At 41.6% G+C, this 25,181-nt stretch overlaps 2 protein-coding genes and 1 long non-coding RNA gene across 8 annotated transcripts; 2 read left to right on the top strand and 1 right to left on the bottom strand.

The window, feature by feature from the left end:
• Positions 1-14,735, bottom strand: LOC144518078 (uncharacterized). 2 transcript variants are annotated; one of them, XR_013501995.1, is made up of 3 exons: positions 14,480-14,735; positions 7,625-8,616; positions 1-613 (listed from the first exon to the last, which is right to left on the bottom strand). It is a non-coding gene; the product is annotated as an uncharacterized LOC144518078 (long non-coding RNA). The 2 variants fall into 2 exon arrangements; XR_013501992.1 differs by having other exon boundaries at positions 8,256-8,616.
• On the top strand, positions 520-10,930 carry qser1 (glutamine and serine rich 1). Its single transcript, XM_078250380.1, has 13 exons — positions 520-629; positions 2,277-2,386; positions 2,726-2,863; positions 3,318-6,611; positions 7,178-7,482; positions 7,683-7,799; positions 7,893-8,026; positions 8,109-8,296; positions 8,428-8,565; positions 8,710-8,807; positions 8,984-9,130; positions 9,351-9,446; positions 9,625-10,930. Exons 1-13 carry the CDS (start codon positions 520-522, stop codon positions 9,763-9,765), a joined length of 5,016 nt encoding a protein of 1,671 aa, XP_078106506.1. The 3' UTR covers positions 9,766-10,930.
• On the top strand, positions 13,679-25,181 carry depdc7a (DEP domain containing 7, paralog a). 5 transcript variants are annotated; one of them, XM_078250417.1, is made up of 9 exons: positions 13,679-13,783; positions 19,018-19,477; positions 20,179-20,309; positions 20,432-20,624; positions 22,151-22,371; positions 22,532-22,674; positions 22,748-22,873; positions 23,911-23,989; positions 24,117-25,181. In XM_078250417.1, exons 2-9 carry the CDS (start codon positions 19,023-19,025, stop codon positions 24,317-24,319), a joined length of 1,551 nt encoding a protein of 516 aa, XP_078106543.1. In that variant the 5' UTR covers positions 13,679-13,783; positions 19,018-19,022; the 3' UTR covers positions 24,320-25,181. The 5 variants fall into 5 exon arrangements, with proteins under 5 accessions (XP_078106543.1, XP_078106553.1, XP_078106534.1 ...); XM_078250427.1 differs by having other exon boundaries at positions 13,707-13,783; positions 19,021-19,477; XM_078250408.1 differs by having other exon boundaries at positions 13,708-13,863.

Below are 25,181 nucleotides of genomic sequence, written 5' to 3'. Positions count from 1 at the left end.
TTATTTGCATGCATTAATTTATTATTAACTCACTGAGTGATCTTTGCATTATACTATAATCATTTCAACACATTATCCAAGCAGAGTCAGGGTATAACAAATCGCTTCATATGGGGATTTGGGGGTTCTATGACATTGTAGAAAGAAAGTGTTCAAATGATGTCAAAAACCATGCAGGTGGAAGATTTAGCTGAACTTTTGGGTGGAAGGAAGGAAAACTACAAAACTTCCAGCCAAAGTCTGCGGTGCATCCTGGGAAATCAACCAACATGGGTACGTGAAACCATGCAGGGCTTGTACGGCTCTCCATGACGGGATATGAACAAAAAAATAACGAAATCACTCAGAAGGCTAAAGGTACACTTTTAACCAGGATATAGCACGACTTCACGGCGGACTGTGGCGTGCTCTGACGGGACTGCCTGCCTTGGTCGGTCGGTCGGTGGGTTGGACCTGGGCTGCTACGATGTGTGTCCGCTGCTCCACGAAGCTCCGTCGGGGAAGTGAATCTTTCACCGGATGATGGACAGGAATTACCCGACCTCCAGCTTTGCGGACGCGCTGGCTCCACCAGCACAGACCGTAGCTTCTTGGGCCTATGACCGCAGCACAGCTAGTGTCAAACCAAGGTAAAAGATTAAGAGGGTGAGAAGAATCTTGATGGAGGGCCTAGCTTTGCTGTTGGAGAAAAGTGCAGCGGTTCTTGTTATTATCGGGAACACTGGAGGAATTGGAGAAATATCGGAATTTGATCGGAGTTGTAGAGGCTTTGACTTGTCAGTGGTTCATTAGCCGTTTGTTAACGTTACTGTCTACCACCTTGCTAGTTTTCGCTAGCACACCTCCTCCTCAGCATGACTATTTACAGAGTTAGTACTAACTAGCTAGAGATCGGAAATGTTTTATTTACTAGCTAATGCGTTGACCAGCTAGACGGCTTAAACTAGCATTTTATTGGCCTGTTTTCTTGACTCACCGGTAACGTACTCGCCAAAGCCAAACGCCAAAAAATAATAGGTAACGTAACGAGCTACCAATGCTAGTCATTTCAGTTATGGCACCTCAAATTAGTGGACACATAAGATAGCTATTGGTGTTGTTACCTATGAGCTAAGAGGCGACGTGTCGAAGTCTGTAGCTAACGTTACATATTTGTGCCATTATTTTAGTGACGAGTTAGATGTCTATTGCTATATTTAACATTATTTTAACCTGGTTTGTGTTTTATAAAAATAGACAGAGTAAATGTAACCGCAAACCTGCCAAAGTTGTAACGTTAAAGCTCTAACTTAGTCAAACTCTAGACTGTATTATGTTCTACTCCATATTGTAATAATAAAAATGGATCATGCTTAATGACACAATTGTAGTATCTGCTTCAAATAAGTCAGATTGTGCTCACAAGCAGCAAACGAGAGGCCAGAGCAGATTAAAGTGATCCACTGGCGTTACAGAAATTAATACCCAATCGATTTATAGATGATGAATGATTAAATATATCATTATGCTCCACTCACCAGTACAGATAAGTTATAAGGGGAAGCAATGTGTTTCATTAAGGCAATCTGTAAACAAACTGATCAACTCAATGTAGAATATGTGGCAGATCTGTTGTATTGGATTGCATTAATTAGGCATGGCTATATGTTACTTTACAGGCAAATAGAAGAAGAGTTGCATAACAGCAGATTTATTGTGTGTGTGTGTGTGTGTGTGTGTGTGTGTCTGTTGAAGACCAGAGGCTGATGACTCTTTCAGCTCTGTGTTCTTCCACAGATGTTTACCTTCTGGCAACAAGTGAACACTTTGGATAAGGCTGGCTGCATCTGATTACTTATGCTTTTATTGCTGTTACCTATGAATTTTTTTCCCAAGAGAATATAAAGTAATGTGTCAGATCTTCAACTTTCTTTCTCCTATTTGGTGCAGACAAATATCAGAGTTCTTCACACCAAGTAGAGCAATCCATTTCTGTTTTTGGACATGAACAACAGTGACTGGTGAATGTTAACAAACCACTTTGTAAAGTTTTAATAGCCATTCAGATTTTTACAAGTAGAACTATGAACCTAACTATAGTTGGTTATTTGCCAGTGCGATGGATTTAGAATACAAAACTAATATGCCATAGCCAAAACTTTGCTGACATTAGGCTGCTAGTTATTTCCACTCAGAATAATATTGCCAACATGTTAATAGATTCTTATCCATTTTTTATTAACATTAATGGGCAGAAGATGTGAGCTTTCATGTATGTGATTTTTGTGTTGATGCAGTTCCAGTTATGGTGCAGCACACCTTGATGCAGAGCTCCTCCAGCGGCAAAGTTACACTTCCACCCACCAGCTTCCCACCTACACTACATCACACCTTCCTGCGGCAGCAGGTGAGTTATGAATGCTATAGCCTACACATTATTTTAAAGGGTCAGTTCACCCAAAGTACAAATAACTTACGCTTACCCCTAGTGGCATCTAGTCATGCAGATATTATTTTCAGGGTCATTTCTTCAGTAGAAACTACTTCCATTACAAATCTAATATTTATATCCTTTTATACCAACATATTACTATACACTACTATATTATATTGCTAGGGGCAAGTGATAATGTATTTTTTTTTGGGTGTAGTAACACTTTTATGGCTCTTATTTACATGGTACATAGGATTAGCTTACTTTGTTGCCTACTGTGGTTATCCTCCTTTTATTTTTTTTGACCATCAGGAGCACTGGACTCAAGCAGTAATACTTCGGAGAACTCAATCATGAGCTTCCTGTCAGCCATGGAATCTAGGAGCCTTCAGGCTGGTCCTGTTAGTGCCTCACTGCTTCCTCCTTTTAGACCCTCATCATGGCCTGCTGGTAAGAACACATCCACTCATTCTGTGTTATATACATGTTACTTACACACCACCTATTGTGGTATATATGTTTTTACTATGTATGTAGGCTTTTTATTTTATTTAACATGACCTGAATACCCTGCAAAAGGGACTGATTTTATATGTGACACATATTATTATTTTTATTATTATTATTATATAGTATTATCACATATTTTGTCAAGAAAGCTTAGTTTATGTATGGTGTTTATGTGTATTTGTGAGAAACCTATTCACAGATAGAGTTTATGCAATAATCTGATAATTTAATCTACAAACCAAAACCCAGAATACTATTGTGTACTAGACCAGATCATTTTTCATTTAGGTTAATCCATTGTGTAATGTGTACACAGGTTTGATGTATAACGCTTGGGTTTTTTCCCTTCATGTTCCATTTTCTGTCCTTATTTTGTCTATTCTGTGCAACGCAGGTACCAACTCCTCCACCACAGAGCTGTATTTGACTGGTGCCCTGCCTTCTACTGCCACTTTTCCCTCTCCTGCTGCTCTGTCGTCCTATCAGCACACTGGTGCCTACCCTTCCAGGAGTTATGCTACCAACCCACCCTTGGCTATCCAGGAGCCTGCCTTCAGCACTTCAACCAATGGCCTGTTTTCTCACCATGAACCCCTTCTCCATCTCAAATCAAGCCAGACTATGCTTCCCACTGCACTGGCCTTCAATCATCTTTCTTCCCCCACTTTGGGCTCGGCTCTGCCTGTCCAGTCCTCCACTTACCGATCAGCCCAGGAGTCAGCCCCCCACCTCTTACAACCCCAGTTCAGCCTGCTACCCTCTGCCCTGCCTGCCCCTCATGGTGCCTCACAACCCTACGGGGCCGCGGTTTTCTCAGGCTCTATTGAAAGAGCTCTTCAGCGTGAATGTAGTGTGATCAAACACCACCAGAGGCCTTCCAGCAGCCACTCCTTACAGGGATACTTTGGCTCTGGCAGTGAAACGGATGTGTCCTACCAGCAGGACCCATCCCGTCAGACCCCTGTGTCCTGCAGCCCTTCCACAGGAGCAGATTCTTCTCAAGGGGTCAATCGTGCTCCACAACCCAAAACAGACTCAGTAACTCAAGCGTATTCGTCCACATCTGTGCCGAAAGCTAAAGACTGCTCTTCTAAACTAACTCCGCACTCTGCTGGGGGTGAAGAGAGTCATGAGCACTCTCAGAACCTGACAGGTGGGTCTCCTCACCGTTACTCCTCCCCCGGACAGAAGCAGAACTCAGTGATTTCTAATCAGCAGTCAGTCCAGCTATCCAGCCTAATGTCCAGTAGTCTGTCTCAAACTTATATCACCCCCCACACCCAGTCAAAGTCCTCCCATTCCTCCTCAGACAAACACCCCCCCCTTTACAAGACTCTGCCTTCCCTCTCCAGCCAGTCTGATAATGTGGCATCGGTTGGTCAGACACTTGTTTACTCCTCCAGTCCCGGGCTGAGCCAGGAACAGCAGATCCAGTATGGAGCCCAAGTCCAGGGCTTGTGTCAGGGAAATCTCTCCGAGAGCTACCCCACATCCCACTCTCAGGGTGCCCCAAATGTGACTTTTACATCTCAGTCACAGGGGCAAGCTTCGGTGACTCAGAGCTATGCCACAGGACAATCCATTAACCTTAACTCCTCTTACCCACCCACATGTGTGCGGACTCTGCCCACATCAAATTCTTCACAGGACTATACCCTCATGCAAGCCTCAGTGGGAGGTAAAACGCATGACACACTGTCCCAGCAGCAGATACAGTCCCATAAATATGTTTTGTCTGCACCATTGCCTACCTACTCTTCAACTGCTCAAGCCTTACAAAATAACATCAGGTCCTCAATACAGGACATAAAGCCAACATATGGCAAACAGAAACTTGGAGCACTTCCTATCCAGGACATAGATGCTCTCCAGCAGGCATCAATGGAAGCCTCTGCTGCAGCTAGCAATATGTCTGCTCACAACAACGTCATCTATGTTGTTTCAAAAATGGATGATCATCACAAAACACAAAGCGTTATCCGAAGCAATTCACGTTCTGATGACCAGTTCATGGGACTAGGTCACACAAACACAGTACAGGTAAAGGATGAAAGGATGGGTTGTCTGAGCCAACAGCACATTCATCTAAGCAGTGTCAATGGTCAGGGAACTGCCAACACAAAAACCACAAACTCCAGTATTATATCTTCACATGTATCCCTTAGCTCAGAGCAGCTTAAGCAGCAACCTCTCCAACTCAAATCGCCTGAGCCACATCAACAAAACCAGAATCCTACTGAGAGCCAGACTCCGACAGCCCACACCCAATTTATCACCGTCCCCAGCACTCAGGTTCTCCTCGAGCCCAACCAGATGATTCTTCTCCAGCAGCCGCTTGTCCACCATAGTCAAAACGCTTCAAAGGTGTTATCAGTGCAAGGTATCCAACCAGCCCAAGATTTGGGCCCTGTTCATGTCCAGTATCTTCAGATGGGCCGAGAACTGCTGGGTCCCAGTGTCACCGAAACCCAGAGACAGCAGGGCACAGTAGTGTCCGAACAGAGTTCAGGATGCCCTGAATCCTCTAAACACCACTACAGCCAGTCGGCAAATCAGCAATCAAATGATGCCAAGAACCACTTTGCTCTCAACTCCATTTGCTTCCCTGACTCCATGCTACTTGCAGATGACAGAAATATTTTGTCAAATGTTGATGACATCCTGGCTGCCACGGTGGCAGCATGTGGCGTCACACCACAAGACTTTGTAAAAGCTACATCCTCTGCTGAGGCTGAAATGGCGGTGATGGCAAGCCCCATTGATTCTAAAGGTCACTTCCAGACTGTGGATATAAGGCACATGTCTCCTAGTTTTTCCTCAGCACAACAGTCAATCATGACTAACACTAACTCCCACAACATGACCATGACACTTAATGGAGCTCAGATGGCCACAGCCTGCCAGGGTCAACCTGTTCACCACAACAACAGTTCTGAGCTTGACACGAATGGCGATGGAGGGAGCTCTGAGAATGACTATCACTTAGCCGGGCAGGTGTATGACCCCCCAGGTCTTCAGAACAGAGTCAAAGGGAACACAAAGTGTATTAAAACAGAGGATGGCCTCATGGAATGCCCAGGCAGTGAAGACTTTCCCAAAAAGAAGGCTCGCTCTAAGTCCCTGACCAAACCAGGTGGTCCTGAGGACGATAGTGGACAGGCCAGACCGACCAAGCGTAGTGGACAGGCAAAGCGGCAAAATTCCAGGGGTAGTGACGTCAGCTCGCCATCTTCCTCACACAGTGTATATGATGGTTGTCCGCAGCAGGAGAGAATGAGACAGAAGATCCGTGAAGTGGAAGAGAAACAGCCAGAGGTCAAAACTGGCTTCATTGGCTCCTTCCTCGACTTCATCAAATCTGGCCCCAAACAGCAGTACTCTGCAAGTCCTACACGAACTATTAGTCGCCCGAGAAAGCCCTGCACCTCGTCCAAACCACCGCCATGTACTTTGCCTTCTTTGCCTCCCAAACTGCACACTCTGCCCGGGCCCTTGATTCCCCATGAGAGCCAAGGAGTAAGCTCCCAACAGAAACGTCTGGATGAAGATTTGCAAAAGAACTTGGAGACTCTGCCATCGTTCAGTTCAGATGAAGAGGAGAACACTGGGAAAAACCAGGCCCTAAGAAACAGCATCAGCTCAGCGCTTTCAGCTCTGGATGAGTCTTCAGATCGGAAAACCAGGGCAGGTAATAATACCCTGCCAATATTGTTATCAGAGTATCAACCTAGGATCTTTGATATTGTTCATCTATTGATTGTGTTTTCCATTATAATTTATTTCATACAATTTTGAAAATAATAAATCCAAATTGCCTCTGTTGTCCAACAGTCAGAACCCCAAATGTGTATATAAAATAAATATAAGGAAAGCAATTAAATCCTAATGTTTACATTGCAGTAGCCAGCGGAAGTCAGGTATTTTACCAAATAAATGGCCTAAAAAAGGATTGGTTATCAAACAATGTCTGGCACTAAACTTTGTTATATGTCGCCCCTCCCATCTTTTCTGTTATACTTCCCTGTATAATGTCATGCAAAATCAACAGTATTCTCTTAGCTGTGATATTTCTTTTAAACTTAATTATACATGATACCCTTATATGCTGTGATAAGCATTGTCTGTGTTTTTCTCTTGATAAATGCTGTCTGAAAACTCTTGATTACATGTTTAATGTACATGTAAGGAGTCTAGTTGAGTTTCTTTCTGAAAATGTGTTTCCTCAACATTTACGTATTTGCAACCCTTCTCCAGATAACCAAATCCCCGGTTCGATGATTAAGCCAGACCAAGTTCCCACCATGCCCCACACTGTCATCGAGACCTGTTTGCCGCAGATAACCACTCCTACACAGTCAACAAACGCCGTCTCATTAGGGGGTGTGTTTGCGGCCAAAGAAGAGTCTAAAGAGACCCTACCAGGCCAGTTGGCTGTGCAGTTGACGAGTGTGGCCATGGAGGGACTGACTGACGAGGAGCTGTCAGATAGCGGAGGGGAAGGAATGTACAGGGAGAGAGACGAGTTTGTCGTCAGAAATGAGGATATCGATAACTTGAAGGTACAGCCTTGAAAAACATGGATGGAAAATTAATGCTTGTCAGTGTTGATTTTGGTGTTCAGCAGAATTTAGGGTTGTCATATCATATCTCGTGTACACTCATTCTGTGTACACTCACATTCTTTGTTTCATTTTCTCATACCGTAACTGCTGGTACATACTGAAGCTTGTTCTGCACGGTGTCTCGTGCATGTTTCCAGGTGACAATGAGAGCAGGCAGTGAGCCTCCAGCCATCTGGAAAGTCCAGAAGGCTCTGCTGCAGAAATTTGTGCCTGAGTTGAGAGATGGAAAGAGAGTGTTCTCCGCCACCAACAGTGTAAGTCAAAGCAGACACGCCAATACCCATGCATCATTCAAATTACTCGTTTTATTCTGCAACAAGTAACATATTGTTTTTCTTTGTGTGTAGTATCTTGGATACTTTGGTGATGCCAAGACTATGTACCAGAGGGTGTATGTGAAGTTCTTGGACACAGTAAACAAAAGGGAGTATGTACGAGTTTGTAGTCGGAAGCCACGCTGCAAGCCTATGAACTCGCTGAGGTACGCTAACATGACTGCTTTTTTTTGTTTTTTGAAAGCATGGCTCTTCAGTGGTGTGACTTTCTTTTGTTCTGCCAACCAGGGGTGTTCAGGTGAAAACTTTGCTAGGCTTGACCGCCGCCCCTTCCTCAGTCTCCCAAAGCCAAAAGCCTCGACCCAAACAACTCAAGCCCAGGGCAGAGCCCCCACCTAAGAAGAGAAGGAAATGGAAGGAGGAGTTTTCACATACTGTCTCTGGATCATCTGCAGAAGAGGGTGGTGAAGATGACGGTGAAGAAGCCTTTTGACCGTTTCTCATTAAATCTAGTTTGGATATAAGTTGATGTGATTGTAGTATAAATCTCTTCGTGCTGTCTCACTGCCTCTTCATGATCTTTGATCTCTCTCATACCCACTCTTAGAGTTAAGCCCTCCAGTGCCGTTTACTTCACGGTTACTCAACACGCGAACCATGAAGGAGACATTCAGGAGCTTTGTGGAACTGCTCATCAGCATTGCCTTAGACGAGGATGTGATGACAGCACTTGAGAGAGCAAAGGGTGAGCGAATTGACTTTCTGGACATGAGCTTCTGACTTGGTAGGCCACAAACTGAATGGAAAAAAAAAAAAAGTGAAAACATGGGTCAAGTGAGGCGGGTAGTAGAGTTAAGCTATGTTGACTTGTTAACTTGTCTTGTTTCAGATGAGTTGCTGCTGCCACAAATGAAAAGAGTGGATGGGATGATCACTGACAACAGGAAACGCCTGCTTCACAAACTGCACATAGAGCAGGTCCTCAAGGTGGGTGTGATTTTTGTCATTTAGTTTTTTTGGGCATTATTTTCACTCCAAAAGGCTTAAAAGGCAATCTTACAAACAAACTCTGAATCTGTTTTAATGACAAAGAGACAAGCAAAGGTACAGGGCTTTGACTGCGGTGTATGAACCTAGGTAACTCTCCTGTTGTGTGTCTTCAGACGGCTCTAGACAGCTTCCCAGAGATCTCAGTGGTGACTGAACTGAAGAAGGACGGGGAAACCCCGGCCTTTAAGGTGCGTCTCAGTGGAAAGGCCTACAACAAGAAAACCATGAAGCCCTACAAGATGCCTAACAAAGTGCCACAGGTAAGACACGATAATTATTTGGAAAAATTCACTGTGCTCTCGATATATGTCCAGCAGAGGGCATAGTGTCACCATTTTGTGTTTCTCGCTCATTCTTTTATCCTGTTGAGCACTGAAGCCACTGTTCTTCTATCACGATGTCTCTTATTAGACTAATACCTGAATAATAGAATTTTCTAATGTTCTTGAAATAAGTTTGCTTTGCTTTTTCCCTTTCTAGGAGTATACAGTGGACCAGCAGAAAACTCAGTGGTTCTCTCTGTACCACTCTTTGCAGCATTACAAGTACCACACGTACCTCATGTGTAAGGACGAGGTGAGACTTTGGTTTACACGTGAATGCTAGCATGAGCTGCTTTCTGTGCGGGTGTTAAGTCAGTGTAGATTGTACTCTTATTTTGTAGGTTTAATTGCAGATGCTGATTATTCTTTTGAGGTTTTGCTGTATTAAGCTCTTTTCAAAAAATAAATCCGTTTGTGGTTCTGCCCTCTAGATTGCATCTATGCAGCTGCAGTCAGGAGACCTGGGGCAGGAGGAGACGGTACAGAAGTGCCTGCAGAACGGAGCTTGGGTAGAGGGGCTCTACGATCGCTTCGGAGAGCTAATCAATCAAGTGCAGCAGGCCTGCCGATGATCCAGCCTCAACAGTCTTGGTTTAAAAAACAAACCAACATTAAAAAAAAAACAAAGTCCAACACTAGCATGAGTATGCCTCTATCTCAGTATGGCAGCGGAGAAGGATGGAGTGAGTCTCTCCTTCGAGCCACAGAGAGATTTGAATCAGGGACCTGTCAGCTGACTTGCCCGAAAGACTTTCGGGGACCTGTGGCCTAAAAGTGACAGCAGGTGAAAAGCGGGACAGCAGTAAAGTTAATAGTCTGCATCACTGCAGCCCAGCAGAAAGCAGTAACTTGATCAACAGAGGACAAAGACTTTGGTTTTGGGAGCATTTTTTGGAAGATTCCATCTAATGCTTCTCCTAGTCTTTGTAGGTTTTTGTAGTTACAAGCCCACTTTTTATGGGCATTTTCATAGATTTATAATGCTTTTTTCCCCCCCTCTTTTTGTTTTTATTTAGTTAAATGCCAGACTATAACCAGTGAGTATTCACTAGATAGAAAGCAATCGGCATAGGAAGTAGAGCACAGCAAATAAAAATGCAGAAATCTGATTGCCTACAGTTATAACAAGCCTTCAATCATTTGATAAGTAGGCTCACATATTGAGAAGTTGATTTATTGTCAAAAAAGAAAAAAATCTATATTATGTATAACCGTAGCTATATACTGTTTGCAAAACATCCATTTTTTAATGGAGCGCCAACTTATATATAATGTACATTTTGTATAAAAGAACAGGGAGGTGGGAACTGCAGCGATTCTCTTAAGGAGGAGTTTAGTAACTATATACTGTATCTATACTGTGGTTTAACTTTTGTGCTTCAAACACCCATTTGATTATAAAATGCAAGTCAGTGCTGTTCCAGTACTGTTTTTAATGAATTTTGTTAATCAAGTATTATGACCTTGACTTAAGGTTAAAATTAAATAAATAAAAGTTGTCTTTATACTCCTTTACAGACATAGCCCACATTTTATGACAAATAGATATATATATATATATTTTTTTTCACAGAAGCAAATATTGTTATGTTATCATTACAATTTCTAAGACACTTTTTCATTGTTTTTTCAGTTTTCCAAAATGGACTTTTATAAATCAGTTATCAATTTTATGCTATAAAAATAATCTTGTTCTTTACAGATGCAGTTTGTAAATAAAGTGCCGCATGTATTAGATGTTTGCTTTGGGATGTTTTGTCTGAGGCAGTTAACATCTCCCAAATGAGCTGGGACTCGTGTGTGTGACACCAGATTTTGAAAATGCTGTAGCAGCAAAAAAGGGTTTTTTTTTCATGATCCCATTACATTTGGAGCTACTATACTTAAACTTACTTGCTACGAAACTTGAAATATGGATTCTTACTGCTGCATTAGAATGAAAACATTTTTTGAACAAGAGTTTCTGAGTACAATCTAGGTAATAAATTCCTCTGAAGTACATTTTCCTGGAAAACTGTTATGGAGTTTAGCAGTTACAGGGTAGGACTACATACCAAGGTTGTTCGGTACATAAAATTTGCTCCATTACTTAGAATCTGATGTCCTTGATGTTATTTCACAGGCTATTTTGACAGCTGATGTTAGAGGGAGGAGGAGTGGGTGAGAGTGATCCTTCTGTTATGCTATCAGTGACACCATAACATCTCCAAACATCCCAGCATCCCAGGAAAGTCCAATAAACATTAACCGAACTGTGCTTTCCTGGTTTACCTCATATACTGATTAATACTGAATACAGCTTGGCTACTGGTCTCAACCATGTAGTGCCCAACTCAAAAAGGGTCTCCTCAGCTCAAAGAGGTCTGTTAGTGTTAAACGTCACCTGCTTTGTTGGAGTGTGCAGTTAATATTGGCTCATATTCTTTAGAGGGGGAGGATTGTCGCGATGCTCGCCCACCATGCTCTCATGACCAAACTATTCACTGTGAATGGGTGGCTGACTTTGTGTCGTCTGAGAGGGTCTCGAGCCTGTTGAATAAAATATGATTGTCCAGCCACAACGCAAAATTACTGGCAACCCCCAAACAACAAAAGTGTCTCTGTGCTGCAGCGACGGCTCTGTGAGGAAAGCTTCTGTCCTCTGTCCTTTGGAGTTGCGGAGGACGGCTACTTAGGCAAGCGTTTGAGATTCCAGTACGGGCACAACTGGGAGAGACAGATACTGAATGTGTGCTCTCCTGATGAAAAGCATATGAATTGTTATGCACTGCATTGTTCCATGATGTGGGAGACAAACTGAGAGTACCCTTGAGGCAGTGTGAGAAGGGCACAGTAACTGGATGACTGTGTGTTGGATAAGACTGCAAAACACTCACTGCTTTTAGGTCTTTTAAATGCCCTGTGGCAAAAACTAATGTACTGTGTAGTGATGGTGTACTTTTAAAGCAGTTTTAACCAGTCACATACACACTTGCTGAACATTTGCATCTGTGCTTTTGGCAGTGTTGGAAATATCTAAGTACGTATACTCAAGTACTGTGCTTGTGCTTTGTACTGCAGTACATTTATTTAACAGGTCTAGTTACTAGAAGTTGACATATTTCATTACGTTTACATAAACACTGTATGATAAGCTTTCAAATTAAACCATAAGTAATTACGTTTTCAAGGAAGCAGTGTTTAGTTGGAGCCTCTTGTCACCTCTTTCAGATGTCTACAAGTTCCACCATTTTTCCCTCTTTAAACTTTTCATTATTTCATAAAAGTAATTGAGGCCAAAAGAGGTAAAACGCCCAAATATTTCACGAAATTAAAAGATTACAGAATATTCAAAAAAGAATACAGATTTGTGTCTGAGAACCTTGTTAGTATGTTTTTTTCATTCCTACCTAATTTTTCTCATGACCCTTAGGATGGGGCCTGACCCCCAGTTTGGGTACCATTTGACTAAACTACCCAGTTGTAAATAAAGTAGTTAAAACTAGCTCCACGTCTGAGTCCATACTGATTCATTAGCATTAACAATCTAATAATGTTGTTTGTTCACATGGGTCAATTTTCTGCAAAAGAGTACATTTACTTTTGATACTTTAAGTATATATATTTTATTTTTTAAAGATTATAGTGTTATATATTGCTGCCAATACATAAATAAGTAAGTATGATTTTTTTATTTTATTTTTTTTTATGTAGAGAGTAATTGTACATTGTTTGAGTACTTCCTCTACCACTGGCATTTCAATGTTACATTGGATCCCTAAACAGAAACTTGCATAGTATTTGTATCGTTCTTTTTTTAATGTCACCTTCTTGAGAAAATTCCTTTGCTATCGTCATACCTGTTAACAAATTACGACTTGACTAACATTGCACGTCTGATAAGTATGAAGGGGAGAGAAAAGGAAATATGCATAGCTTTCCGGGCACATGGAGACAAGCATGAGAGTAAATATTGCTTTGACCTCTCTCTCTCTCTCTCAATTCAATATGCTTTATTAGCATGAACAAAGAAAACATGTTGCCAAAGCAGTTTACAGAAAATGCATATATAGTACATATCAAATATTAAATACGTACAGTAGGTGTCACATAGATTCTATACTGCACTGATAGTTATACAACACACTACATTACAAAACAATTATATACACACAATATAATACTTAACAGTTTTGTACAATATAATTACTGTACAATCCTAAACCAATCTGTAATGTTGGGATCTTATAGTGGTGAGTCCCTCAGGTTGTGGCAGGCAGATACATATTTAGCTGCCAGTGGAGCTGCTGTCCCTTCTCCTAGGAGAACTACCAGCTTCTTTTCTGATGTTAACATTGGGAAATTTGCTATTTTTTTTATATCTCTTAGTGAAGAGAATTTTTCACAGTGGAAGAGGAAGTGTATCTCTGTTTCTATCTCCCCTGTCTCTCTCTCTCTCTCTTTTCTGTGTTTGGTGTAAGACATGTTTCACCCTACAGCACTGTAATCATCATAATGCAATGCATTCATTTGAAGAGTTGTAAAACCAGTTTGGCCCTCAACCGAAGGCTTCTCATTCTAGTGGAACGCACTGGTTACCTTTTATTTAAGGTGGGTTTTTCCTTTTATTCCCCTCGCTTGGACGGTAATGGCTGTATAAATATAAATATCTATCCACAGCAACAGAAAAGGTGAGTTTAACATAAACATACAGCACATTAAAGCTACAACCAAGTATCCTGAGCTTCTGTGAATTCAGTGCTCAGAGATTGTTTGATGCCTGAAACTGATATGATTATGAGTCATAATTCATTGTGGTGGTGACAATGTTAAGTGTTACTGTTGAACACATTTTTCAGTCATAAGTAAAGAGTGGGGTTTACTTTTGTGAATGCAAACAAGATAAATTAAGATGTGATATTCCATTTTTATATCAGGGAAGTCTAACTTTATTAAACTGCAAAAGGAGAGATGCAACAAAGATCGCCAGCCAGACTTGAACTACAGATGTTGTGATTTATGTTCAGCGTCTTAACTGCTGAATGCCATGGGGGCGTCCCTACTTTATACTCTTTAAGGGATACTCCAGCAATTTTGTACTGCACGTCTTCACAAGAGACAGATTGATGTAGCCAAGACATTCCTTACATGTATTTCCTGTTATGGCGCAAGCTCCAAAAACACTGTATCCTACATTTTCATAATGCAACTTTAGCATCTTTCAGTAGCCCCTACTGCTTCCTAAATGCCCACTTCCTTCAAACCCCCACGACGAGTAAACCAAACATCATATGTAAAGTTACTCACATGCACACCTGCAGTTTCCTTAGAGCACCCTGGCTTGCTCAAGAGCAGCTCAAGAAAAAAATGTCCTGTGCTTTGTCTGGAAATCCAAACCAGTGACCTGCTCTTCTCTAATGTAATAGTTTGAAAAGGCACAAGAACAGATCTCAACTTCTTTTTTTTATGCTCACACGTTCTCACTTGACCTAGAGTAAACAAGCATTTTTCTACACGAAGAGGACTGTAATGAAACCGGGTTTGCACGCCTCACCCCATTGCACCATACCTGTGTCGTGTGATTACAATAGCTGTCTTCCTTTCTGTCTCCCTTTCAGCGAGTGACATTGGGTTAACCGTATCAGTTTACTACTTTTCTATGTCAGATAACACCTCAAGAAAAGGCACCAGCTAGGGCCCCATTTCATGAAATCTGGCCCTACTAACAGCTCCTGAGTTTATTCTGGGGTGTGCATGTTTGTTTGTTTGTTTGTTTGTTCATGAAGACAGTCTTGAAACATTCAAGTTGAATGAGAAGCCTGTATAGATGATCCCAGACAAGTTGGAACAGCATCTTGGCTACTTGACACTCGAGGCACCTGCAGTCACACTTGGACAACAGGAAACAACAGGAAACTGTTTTCCCAAAACATCCCTTATTTTTATCGTGTTTTTATCCTTTAAACCCCAATCATTCAAACTCCCTCTTCTTTTTCTTCCTCTTCTTCTTCTTCTTCTTCTTCTTCTTCTTCTTCTTCTTCTTCTTCTTCTTCTTCTCTGTCTTACATGGTGGCTGCTTTTTGATACTGTAGGTCTTTATCAGATCAGATGAACTTAGTGTAGGCTTTAAGGGTGTGACTTTGTGAGTGTAAAGGTTGTGTGGAAACTTCCTGGATTTTTAGCATTTCCTTCAAATTGAAAGGATTTGATTTAACCAATAAAAATATTTAATAAAGTAGGCTAATTTAGTACAGAATGTTGGCAATTCTGCACATTGGCTATTCAGCATTCTATCCAGGCCTACCAGTGGTAAAATAACAAATCATGTATGCCAGATGTAAAGGTAAAAACCTTTCAATGGAGGAGCTTTGGTTACACCGAGGTAGTAACCATTCAGCTTCCTGATTTACAGTTTCAGCTCAGGAAGATGCCCACATGTAAGAATAAGAGAGTTAATGCGCCTTTTGTCAAACTTCAGTGAAACAGTCGGAGCTTCATTATTATCATGCCCGGGCAGGGCGGCGACTGGGACATGAATAATGTATGGCGGTGGGAGGGGGCGGTTTCGGAGTTAGTTGCGTGCGTCACGTTGTGAATTGCAGACCAAGAACATGGTCTGAATGGCTGTCTTTACAGTCACTGGAAGACGTTTTCATGCACCGAACACCAGGTAATAGCCTACTAATTTAATCACTTTTAGCTGATCAAATAACGTCTATAGATGTTCTTAATTTACGTGTTGAGATAGAAATTACATTCCCATGTGTCGACTGCTGCTGATTTGGTTGGAATTGTTTTTCCAAGTAGAAATGTAGGCTAATTCACCATATTTCAATAATGTACTGTAGCCTATTAATGGGACATGTTGTTAATCGAAAATGTTTTACTAAAGATTGGACATTGTTAGCTACTAAATATACAGTTTCCCCTTTGTTTGGACATCTTTGTAATTTAATTATACCGTAACATACTGTAAAGTTTTTAAAGTAGGCTAGCCTATATGAGAAAAAAAAATACACCCTTATAATAGGCCTATATATTTTTATCTCATCTACGGAAAAACTTTGATTTACAAAAGTCAGTTAGGTCTATCTATTTACGTGTAAACAGATGACGGATCAGTTTTAAGATTAACAGCGTTTGTGTTCTTTGACATTTGTGCTCAGTGCCGACTCAACAGCCTGCAGTGTTTGTGTTGAAACAGCAGAACAGGGTAAATACCATAGACTGGTAATTACGCATGTGTGTATAGGCCACCATACATAGTGTATATATAGGCTATCACACAGGATATGAGGGTTGAAATTCAAACGGGCCAATAACCCTCTGTGGTTTAGCGTGTTCATACTGTGCCCTGAGGCTTGACCAGTTAATCTCACTCATGGTCTCAACATGTTGGAGGAATGAAGGTATCTAGAAATGTACCACTGACTGACGACTGACACCGGCTATCAACAACCTTTGGTCTGACGGTGCCACCGTGCATTTTCACCGCATGGACTCATTAGTCCCGAGTTTGGTGCGTTAAACCCCGTGTTCTCAAGGGGAAGATCCCCATGTGGTGACTGCGCTGCTCCCTCCGCGATTATTTACCTCCACTGATGTGTACAAACACACGGTGCACTGTTGTCCTTGGCTGAATCACAGGCCAGCACCTCGTTTCCATCCTGCAGTCTATCTGCGGAGGGTTTTTTTCTTTCTAAAGAGGACCACAGTCACAGGGAAGAAGTCTGGCGTCAGCTGTGCAAACTGGGCTCTAATCTCAGCCTGGCTCAGGCAACAAGAGGTGACAGAGCACAGCCGGGTTCCCAGGATTGTTCTGACCCACACCTGACCCCTACTGTTTTCCTTTTTAACAAGAATTAATGGATATTGATCAGATCCGGATTTATTTTGTGACTGGTAATCCATGGGACCCCTGTTGGGATTCTCCAGATGGTCCTCCTGCACTAACTCCTACATCAAGGATTTCATTCTGATGTCTGTTTCTACTAGTTTTCCTGACCTTTTTTTCACAGGCTGTGATATTTTGTCTATAGTGAGTTTATCTATTGACTGATATTTGCACAATAGGGACATATTGTCACATTTATTTTAAAGAGCATTTTTCAAACTTGAGTTTCCTAAAGCAATGAAAGAAATATTTGAATTCATTGCATTATCATCAGCCTCTTATATTTCTCAAGATTCCTATTATGCATACAAACTCAAAGGAGCTCCTTGAACAACTGCCACAGCCCCATGTTGTTCTTCCCTGCTATGCAAATCCCCAGTTCAGAACAGTTTCTTCTCCCCCAGAGGGGGAGACACAGTTTGACGTTGATGTGTCTCATTTATCAGCACATCACCGAGGTATCTGCCACACACTTTCCTCCGCTCTCTATGAGCTGTTGTACATTTGAAACGCGTGGGTGAACATCTGGTTGCTGCTGTACCATTCCCGAGTGTTTTTGTTTTCAACTTTTACAGATGGGTCAGTAATAGTATTTGTTGTGTTAAGTGTTATCTTAACATGGAGCCTGTTATACTGCTGACACTGCCTGATTTATGGACCCTGGCCTCAGTGATCCTCTCAGATCCCCCCTAACATTTGCCCAACAGGCCTTAAATGTTTCCTGTTGTGAGATGAAAGACACAAACATCTCACTAAGGCCACCTCTGCTTTCTCTCATTGGTCTGGCTTGCGGTTGATGACACAAGTCATTTTCCCTAAACAAAGACCAATCATACACAGACGGTCAGATGAGATATTTGGAGAAATTGCACGGAGTGTTAAATGTGTCAGTGTATGATTGCATGAATCATCTAATGATTTGTGTGCATGTGTTAGTAGCACTGCAGACCAGCCAGTGGAAAATTTCGACAGGAACATGTGAGGATATCTCTTGTGAGAAAAAGGCTCACAATATGATCATTGTCTCTGTTTCCTTGTGCGTGTGTGATTGAGTGTAGCGGGTGTAGAAAGATTGCATCGTGTGTCTGGTGCAGTAAGAAAATCAGGCACAGATGATGCTCTTTGTTCTTCTTTGTGTCTTTAACCTACTGGCTGACTACAGAATTTTATTCTTAGGCTTTAAACATCTGTTAAGTGAATTAGAATGAAGCGTTTGGGCATAATGTACACAAGAGGATTTGGGTTTGGTTACTACCCCCATGAGATGCATTGATCCTTGACATTGTGCTGTTACACCCACATACAGTAACTTGAATTCAGATTGTGATCCTGAGAAAGTGTTCAGACAATAGACAAAGCTGAGAATGTATATTGTGAAATAACAAGTGGATCACCAAACCACCAAACCATTTGTACAGAAAAAGTTTGTAAAAGTTTTTTTTTTCCACAGCGTCTGCATTTATTAAAATCATACATGTGATTATGTATCTAATTCATTTATTAATAGCGTAATCAAGTGAAAAATGGCCATCACAATTTCCCAGAGCCCAATGTGGATATCTTCAAATTGCTTGTTTCGTCGGACCAACAGCCCAAAACCCAAAGATATTTATTTCACAATGATGTAAATCACAGAAAATCAGCAAATCCATACATTTCAGAAGCTCCAAACCAGTAAATGTTTGGCCTTTTTTTCTTCTTGGCACCACACGTGCATCTGTGTGTAAAACTGTCATTACTTGAGGATCATTGTCAGTTGGCTGAAATTTGTGCAGCCATTAAAATGTGAATCTTGTGAACTGTCACCATGAAACATCCAGGAAGCTCATTCCCTGCTTTTCCTTGCTGATATCAGAGTTTATCACCTCTACTTCAACCCTCATTCCCATGCCTCTGATTGCCTTTTCTACCCTCCGTCCACTGACTCTCTCCTCTCCTCCTCCTCCATCAGAAGGCATGGCTGGGAAGCCTTTCCGGGCCACCTTTATCTGGGGCAGCATCATCTCCAATCTCCACACTCGTGTGGCGGTTAAGCGTCGGCGCCACAACCTCAAATCCTACCATGACTGCTTCCTGGGCTCAGAGGCTGTGGACGTGGTGCTGGCACACATCACCCTGAACCGTTTTTTTGGTGATGAGGCGGTGCCCCGCTACAAGGCCGTCCGTCTCTGTCAGGCACTGATGGACTCCAGGGTGTTTGAGCCGGTGGGCGTTAAAGTTTTTGGGAAGGAAAAGAAGCGAGCCACATTTGAGGACAGTAGTTGCAGTTTGTACAGGTTCCTGAGCCCGACGACCAGCTCCTCATCATCGCTGACCAACACCAACTCTCTCTCCACTACCACCATCGAGAGCGGCTATGACTCACCGAGAATGAACAGGAACAAGAACGGCTACAGTCCGTCACATGAAAGGTACAGGCTTGTGTCATAACTTCTTCAGATATCATTTTTGATTTGCTTTGTTCTCCTTCCTCCAGAGCTAATCCCAAATCCAGTATAGCTTTAGACTGGGTGCCTTTCGAAACTAGTGCGGCGTGACCGGAGGCTCCTGAAGTCCCATCATGTCTTGATACTCTTAAATTCCAGTAGGCTAACCCCCTCATTACCAATGTGTGGCAATGAGTATTAAATTCAAATACAAAATTAAAGTGCAAAAAGTAATTTTAAAAGATGAAACGGAGGCAGTTGCTCTAACACATTTTATTTGCTTTCTTGCTGAGAGTTAAATGAGAAGATCAATACCACTCTCATATCGAACATCTCATCTAACTGACTCCATCATCCAGACTGGACGAGAGAACAAGCCTCACTAATGGGAGATGAAAGATTCACAGGAGCCATGTGCTCTGACAGCTTAAATGAGACTTTTGTTATTTGCAACATGGGCCAAGTCAAGTCTTCATGGGAATACTATAAAAAGAGAGAGAAGAGAAGACTTCACATGTCCTATTTGATGTTAATCAGAATGTATTTAATGCTGGAAATCGAGCATTTATTTGGCCTGTTTGATCGGCATCAAAACAGCACTAAATTGCGACTGAATCACACTTACAACAACATTACATTTGTCCCTCTCAACCATTTCCATTGATTGCTGTTATGTGACTCTTCAGACAAGGGATGCCGAGCTACTCCACCCACTCCCCTGTCAAAGCAGACAAATCACTGGAGGACGTGCTGGGAAACCTCAACCTAAGCTCCACCATCACTCCTCAGATGATCAACCTCGGCCTCTCACAAGAGCGTAAGTTGTCTTTTGTCTGATGGGAATGACGTAAAACGGGCATAGTGTTTTCGTGCAGCAAATGATGTGTCTGTGTCTGTGTACCTATGACCCATATGGCTTTTAACTCTGTGTTTTCACAGTTGTGGATGAGGTGTGGCACCAGCAGGCGGTGTTCAGGCTCTTGCAGCTGATAGAGCTCCCCCTGTTGGAGAAGCTGTTAGAAGGTAAAGACACATCGCGGCCTCCCCTGCATGGCATGGACAGTGACCCGGACCTGTTGTATACATCAAGCTACCTAGACAGAGAGGTCCTCAAGGCCTTCAGTGAAGCACAGTAAGTCCTCCAAAGCTTTTACAGTTATACAAGTTAATATTAATAATCAAATTTATGTTTCTTGTGATCTATCAGTCCTAATCTGCTATTTTTTTAAACTCTAAACCAGCTGCTTTACAGACAAACTGCTAATAAAATCCTACATGAAATATGTATATAAGGATTTTCTGTTTGTGTTTTGCCGTGCTCTTTAACTAATAGGAAAACATGCACTTATTATGCAGTAATTTGTTGATTTGTTCAAGGTAAAATTATGTATTTATGTAAAAGCCATTTAAATGATTGTAATTCATTGAAATTGTGTTGAAACAAAAGTTATATATGCATTGGTGGTACTCAAGTACTGTACTTTTACTGTATAATTTTGAAATACTCGTACTTTACCTGAAAATGTCTATTTAAAGCTACGTTGTACTTTATTATCCTCCAATGCATTACAAAGGGGCTTATTGTACTTTTTTACTCCGCCACATTTATTTAAATGCTATAGTTGCTACTTACAGTGAATATAAAGATTTTTCATACAAAGCACATGCATATGATGCATTTGTTACAGTATAGATTAAACTACCAAGTAGTAGTAGTATAAAAGGCAGTTAAAATCAGCTTGTTATTTTAAACATTAAACTACCACTTACATGTTAATGCATCAAAAGTAATACAAATCGTATCCTATAGACTAAAGAAAAAAATCTTTGTTTGGTACAGATCCTTGCAAAAATCCCACTATTTTGATATTATTTTTTTAAATTTTAATAATTTTCAATGGAAATGAGAATAATGAAAAATTTTCATTCCCTCCAATATCATGAATCATATCAAAATATCAGTCGAATTAATCGCAATAGATATTTTCCTCATATCGTGCAGACCTATTTTGAATGCAGGACTTTTATTTTTAATTGTTTTTATAGTGGTGTTGCTACTTCTACTTAAAGCTTTAGTGCGTAACTTTTTGATATTAATAAATGTCCGTTACATTCAGGCCATAGTCAAATGAGTTGCTACAAAGCTAATTAAGACTATCAGCTCCACACAACTCTGTAGTCTGTATTTCTCAGTATGGCTATGTTCAGAAGATTGTGTCGTCTGGTGACTTTGCGCAGAAGCTCGATGTAAAGATAATTACCTCTTCTGAAGAGTCCATCGTGTTTTTTTAATCCTCCGGGTCTTCCTTGGCTACTAGCAACTGTGTGGAGGAGGGGTGGAGGAGGGGCGGGGGCGTGAGCGCGATCACGATCACGATCGGCTTGTCTCATGTGGACTAGCCGATGCGCCGACAGTTTTGTTGTCATTACTTAGAATTTCTCATGGGGGAGACAGAAACTACGCACTATAGCTTTAAATAAATAATCCTGATGAACTAATGGTTATTTAAAAAAAGAAAATTACCAAATCCATGCTTAGAAGCAGTCGAGTTCTCCCCAAATCACTAAAGGTCTTTCTGTCTCTCTGTCTCTCTGTTGCCTCACTTTGACCAATCTGTCAGCTGTGTTTAAAGTCATTCCACTTCCCTCTCTCCTCAGGGCTGATGAGTGGATGTCGGGGGCAGTGGACTGTCTGGAGTTTCTTCCTGATGAACTGGTGGTGGAGGTCAGTCGAGGTTTGGCCGGTTGTGCTGAAGACCTGCTCCGGTCTAAGAGTCTGCTCTACGAGGTCCTGGCTCAGCATTACGGACACACACAACAGCCACCTCTGCTCAGCAACCACGTGTTCGACATCCACTCTGGCATCTCCGAGCTACTTGGTAAAAGCAGATCTCTTTGTTGTCCTGTTGTTTTCAGAAGGGTTGATGAGCCTTTTATGGTGATGCATAAAGGCAGGTTTCATATATCATGCCAGTTTAATCACAAGCTTTTCTCAAGCTCAGCATTTTCATCCTGGTATTTTCTGTGGTCTGTTGTCAGTGAACGGCAAGCAAGAGCAAGCTCTAGAGGCTCTGCAGCTGAGCCTAAAGCTGCAGGACTCTCGCAGCAGGGAGGAGCTCCGCAGGCTCCTGAGATTCATGGCTGTCGCGGCCAAACCAGAGGAGGTCAAACTGCACAAAGAGGTGAGCACTTAAGTCAGTACAGGCATATTCTACATATGTTGATCTTTGTTAACGCGAAACAATTCTCTGTTAGATTGAGAACAGAATGGCAGTGAAAAGGTCTTTCTCAAGTGCCATCGTCTACAGCAGAAGACTCTCCAAAGGAAAGGTGGACTTGATGGTTCTGTTCATGATGGATAACCACTGCGATCTGTTCAAAGTGAGTGTTTCTAATTCGTCCTTTTTTTTTGCCTGTGTGTTTGTGTGTGTCCTGTGTTGTAGGAGGGATTAACAATCAACATCTCCGCTAGAGAAATTAGACATTGGGTTGATGAAATGCTGTTTTAAGGCTCTGACACACCAACCCGATTATCGGCAGACGGACAGTCTGGCGAGGTCAGTGACTTGAGTCTGTTCGGTGTGTTCCGTGCCGTCGCCAGTCGGAGGAGCTGTCAGCATCCATTTTGGCCGATTTGACTTGTTGAATCGGCCAGTGGGCAGTCAGACTCAATGACCAATCTGATTGGTGGAGTGCTAGCCCTTGACTAGCGAATCAGTGCTTCTTCCACAAGAAGAAGCCCGAGAGCTGACAACGCCAGTATCTTCTTATTAATAGCCATCGTATTTTCTTCCGTTCAGCGAGTAATGACAACAACGATCCTTCTTGACTACTATCAACACTCTCTGATGAAAACAATGACTGACGACAGCGTGCTCTGTGCTTACTAGGTCCAGAGAGATGTTCCGTCATTTTTTGGGCGACAATACAGATTAGCGCCGCCTGCTGTTATGGAGACGTATTACGTCTCGTGCACGTGCAGAACGTACGCTCAAGTCGGCATCGCTTCAGTGTGTTCCGAGGCACTTTTTTGAGAGACGGGAGCCGACTGATCAGTCCGACTGCCTTTTCTGCCGACCGTCGGCCGTCAGATTGGTGTGTCAGAGTCTTTACACAGAAGCAGGATTCTACTTATCATAATTGTATTCGTATTGATATGACTTTGGGTCACACTGGCCCGTTTTAAATTTTTGTTTTGTATCAGAAAATATTGGACGTAGAAATAAGCGCTGAAAATGTGTAGAAGAAAAATTTTAAAATTTAAAACGTTGGAAAAAGCAAAAACAAATTGTGAAAAAAAAGCGTCACAAATGTCAGAAAAAAAGTGTTTTTTTTTCAAAGTTGAAGGGAAGACAACACAAGGGTTAAGTCAAGATAAATGAAAACTTCATGTCTTATGTTGCTCTCTTTTCCACCAGATTCCCGTTTCATTGCACAAGATGGTTAGTGACAGAATAATGAATATTGTGAAAGGGAAGGATCCAGATGTGACAACAGGTTTGCAGATTTTCCTTGTATATATTCCTGTTTTTCATATTCATTTTTGTGACCACAGAACACTTTTCCTTGGTGTGAATAAAGATGAACACTTAATTTATGTTTTTACAATCTCTCTTTACTGCAGGACCAACATACTGCACAAGAGTGAGTGCTAAGGCCTACTCAGAAAATGCACAAAAAAACACTAAAGAGGAACTTTGGTCCTTGCTCCGGACCATCCATGAGAATCCTAAACTCTCCCCTAAAGAGAAGAGACGGCTGCTGGGACAGTTTTATAAAGGCCATCCAGAGATTTTTGTTCAGTACTTTGGAAATAAGATTGTCTAGTGTCAACATGTTGCCACAGTGATACTTATTATCGTTATCATGTATTATAAAAGAGGCAGATGTAAGAACAAAAGCTAATGTGATGTAAATTATGAGAAGATGTGCACAGTAGAATGTGGATTTTATTTACTTGTATGTAAATAGTTTAGACTACTGAACAAGAATGTGAATTTTAACTGTGGAACTTGTAATGAGCTGCGATATTTAAGGGCACATTTCATTTCTGAGATATTTTCTTTGGTGCAGGACACTAACATGAAATGTCCTTGTCAGTTATATGAGACTGTAACTTTCCCAGAATGACAAAATGAACCAATTGTTCTTGAGAGTAATAATGTTTTTACACTGCAACGCGTCTTGATGGCATTCGGACAAGTTTGCATATGTCGCTTTTCAATGGATGTATTCTTAGTGCTTGTGCAATAGGAACAGTGTTAGCAATAAAAATGTGTCTGTTCATGTGGTTTCTCGTATACAATGTGATGCACAGTAGAGCTATATCTTGAGGAACCCTCAAACGGAAATTTGAACCTGGAAATTTAAAAGTCCGATGTTGTGCTATAGTAAACAGTCAGAGGCATTCATGAGAATCAGCCCTCTGGGTTTTTGTGTTTGCTGGAACATATCAGCAGAACAGATGTTTGTAGTTTGTTTTTTTTAACTTAAAACCTTAGCCGCGTTTTAGTGGTATCTTCAGGGTTCTGTTTTGAATAAGGTTTATGTATTCATTCTAATCAGCTGAGGAAATCCCTTCCACATTTCCAGGTGACATAAGCATTCCCAGACTAAGACTAAACCACTCACATCTTCTTTGTATTTTGGCAAATCTTAATAAAATTCAACTGGAATTGTGTAACATTCA

The sequence above is a fragment of the Sander vitreus genome, chromosome 1 (genome assembly GCF_031162955.1).
Source record: "Sander vitreus isolate 19-12246 chromosome 1, sanVit1, whole genome shotgun sequence".
Classification (NCBI taxonomy): Eukaryota; Metazoa; Chordata; class Actinopteri; order Perciformes; family Percidae; genus Sander; species Sander vitreus.
The sequence above is the reverse complement of the archived record's forward strand: the minus strand, read 5'-3'. Positions and strand labels throughout refer to the sequence as shown.

Excerpts from the sequence above, each read along its gene's own strand:
- qser1 (XM_078250380.1), top strand. The coding sequence starts at position 520 with ATGATGGACAGGAATTACCCGACCTCCAGCTTTGCGGACGCGCTGGCT. Across the intron at positions 7,800-7,892 it reads TGTTCTCCGCCACCAACAGT|TATCTTGGATACTTTGGTGA; the intron begins GTAAGTCAAAGC and ends CTTTGTGTGTAG. Across the intron at positions 8,027-8,108 it reads AAGCCTATGAACTCGCTGAG|GGGTGTTCAGGTGAAAACTT; the intron begins GTACGCTAACAT and ends TCTGCCAACCAG.
- depdc7a (XM_078250391.1), top strand. Across the intron at positions 20,310-20,431 it reads CCTCGGCCTCTCACAAGAGC|TTGTGGATGAGGTGTGGCAC; the intron begins GTAAGTTGTCTT and ends GTGTTTTCACAG. Across the intron at positions 22,372-22,531 it reads TGGCATCTCCGAGCTACTTG|TGAACGGCAAGCAAGAGCAA; the intron begins GTAAAAGCAGAT and ends GTCTGTTGTCAG.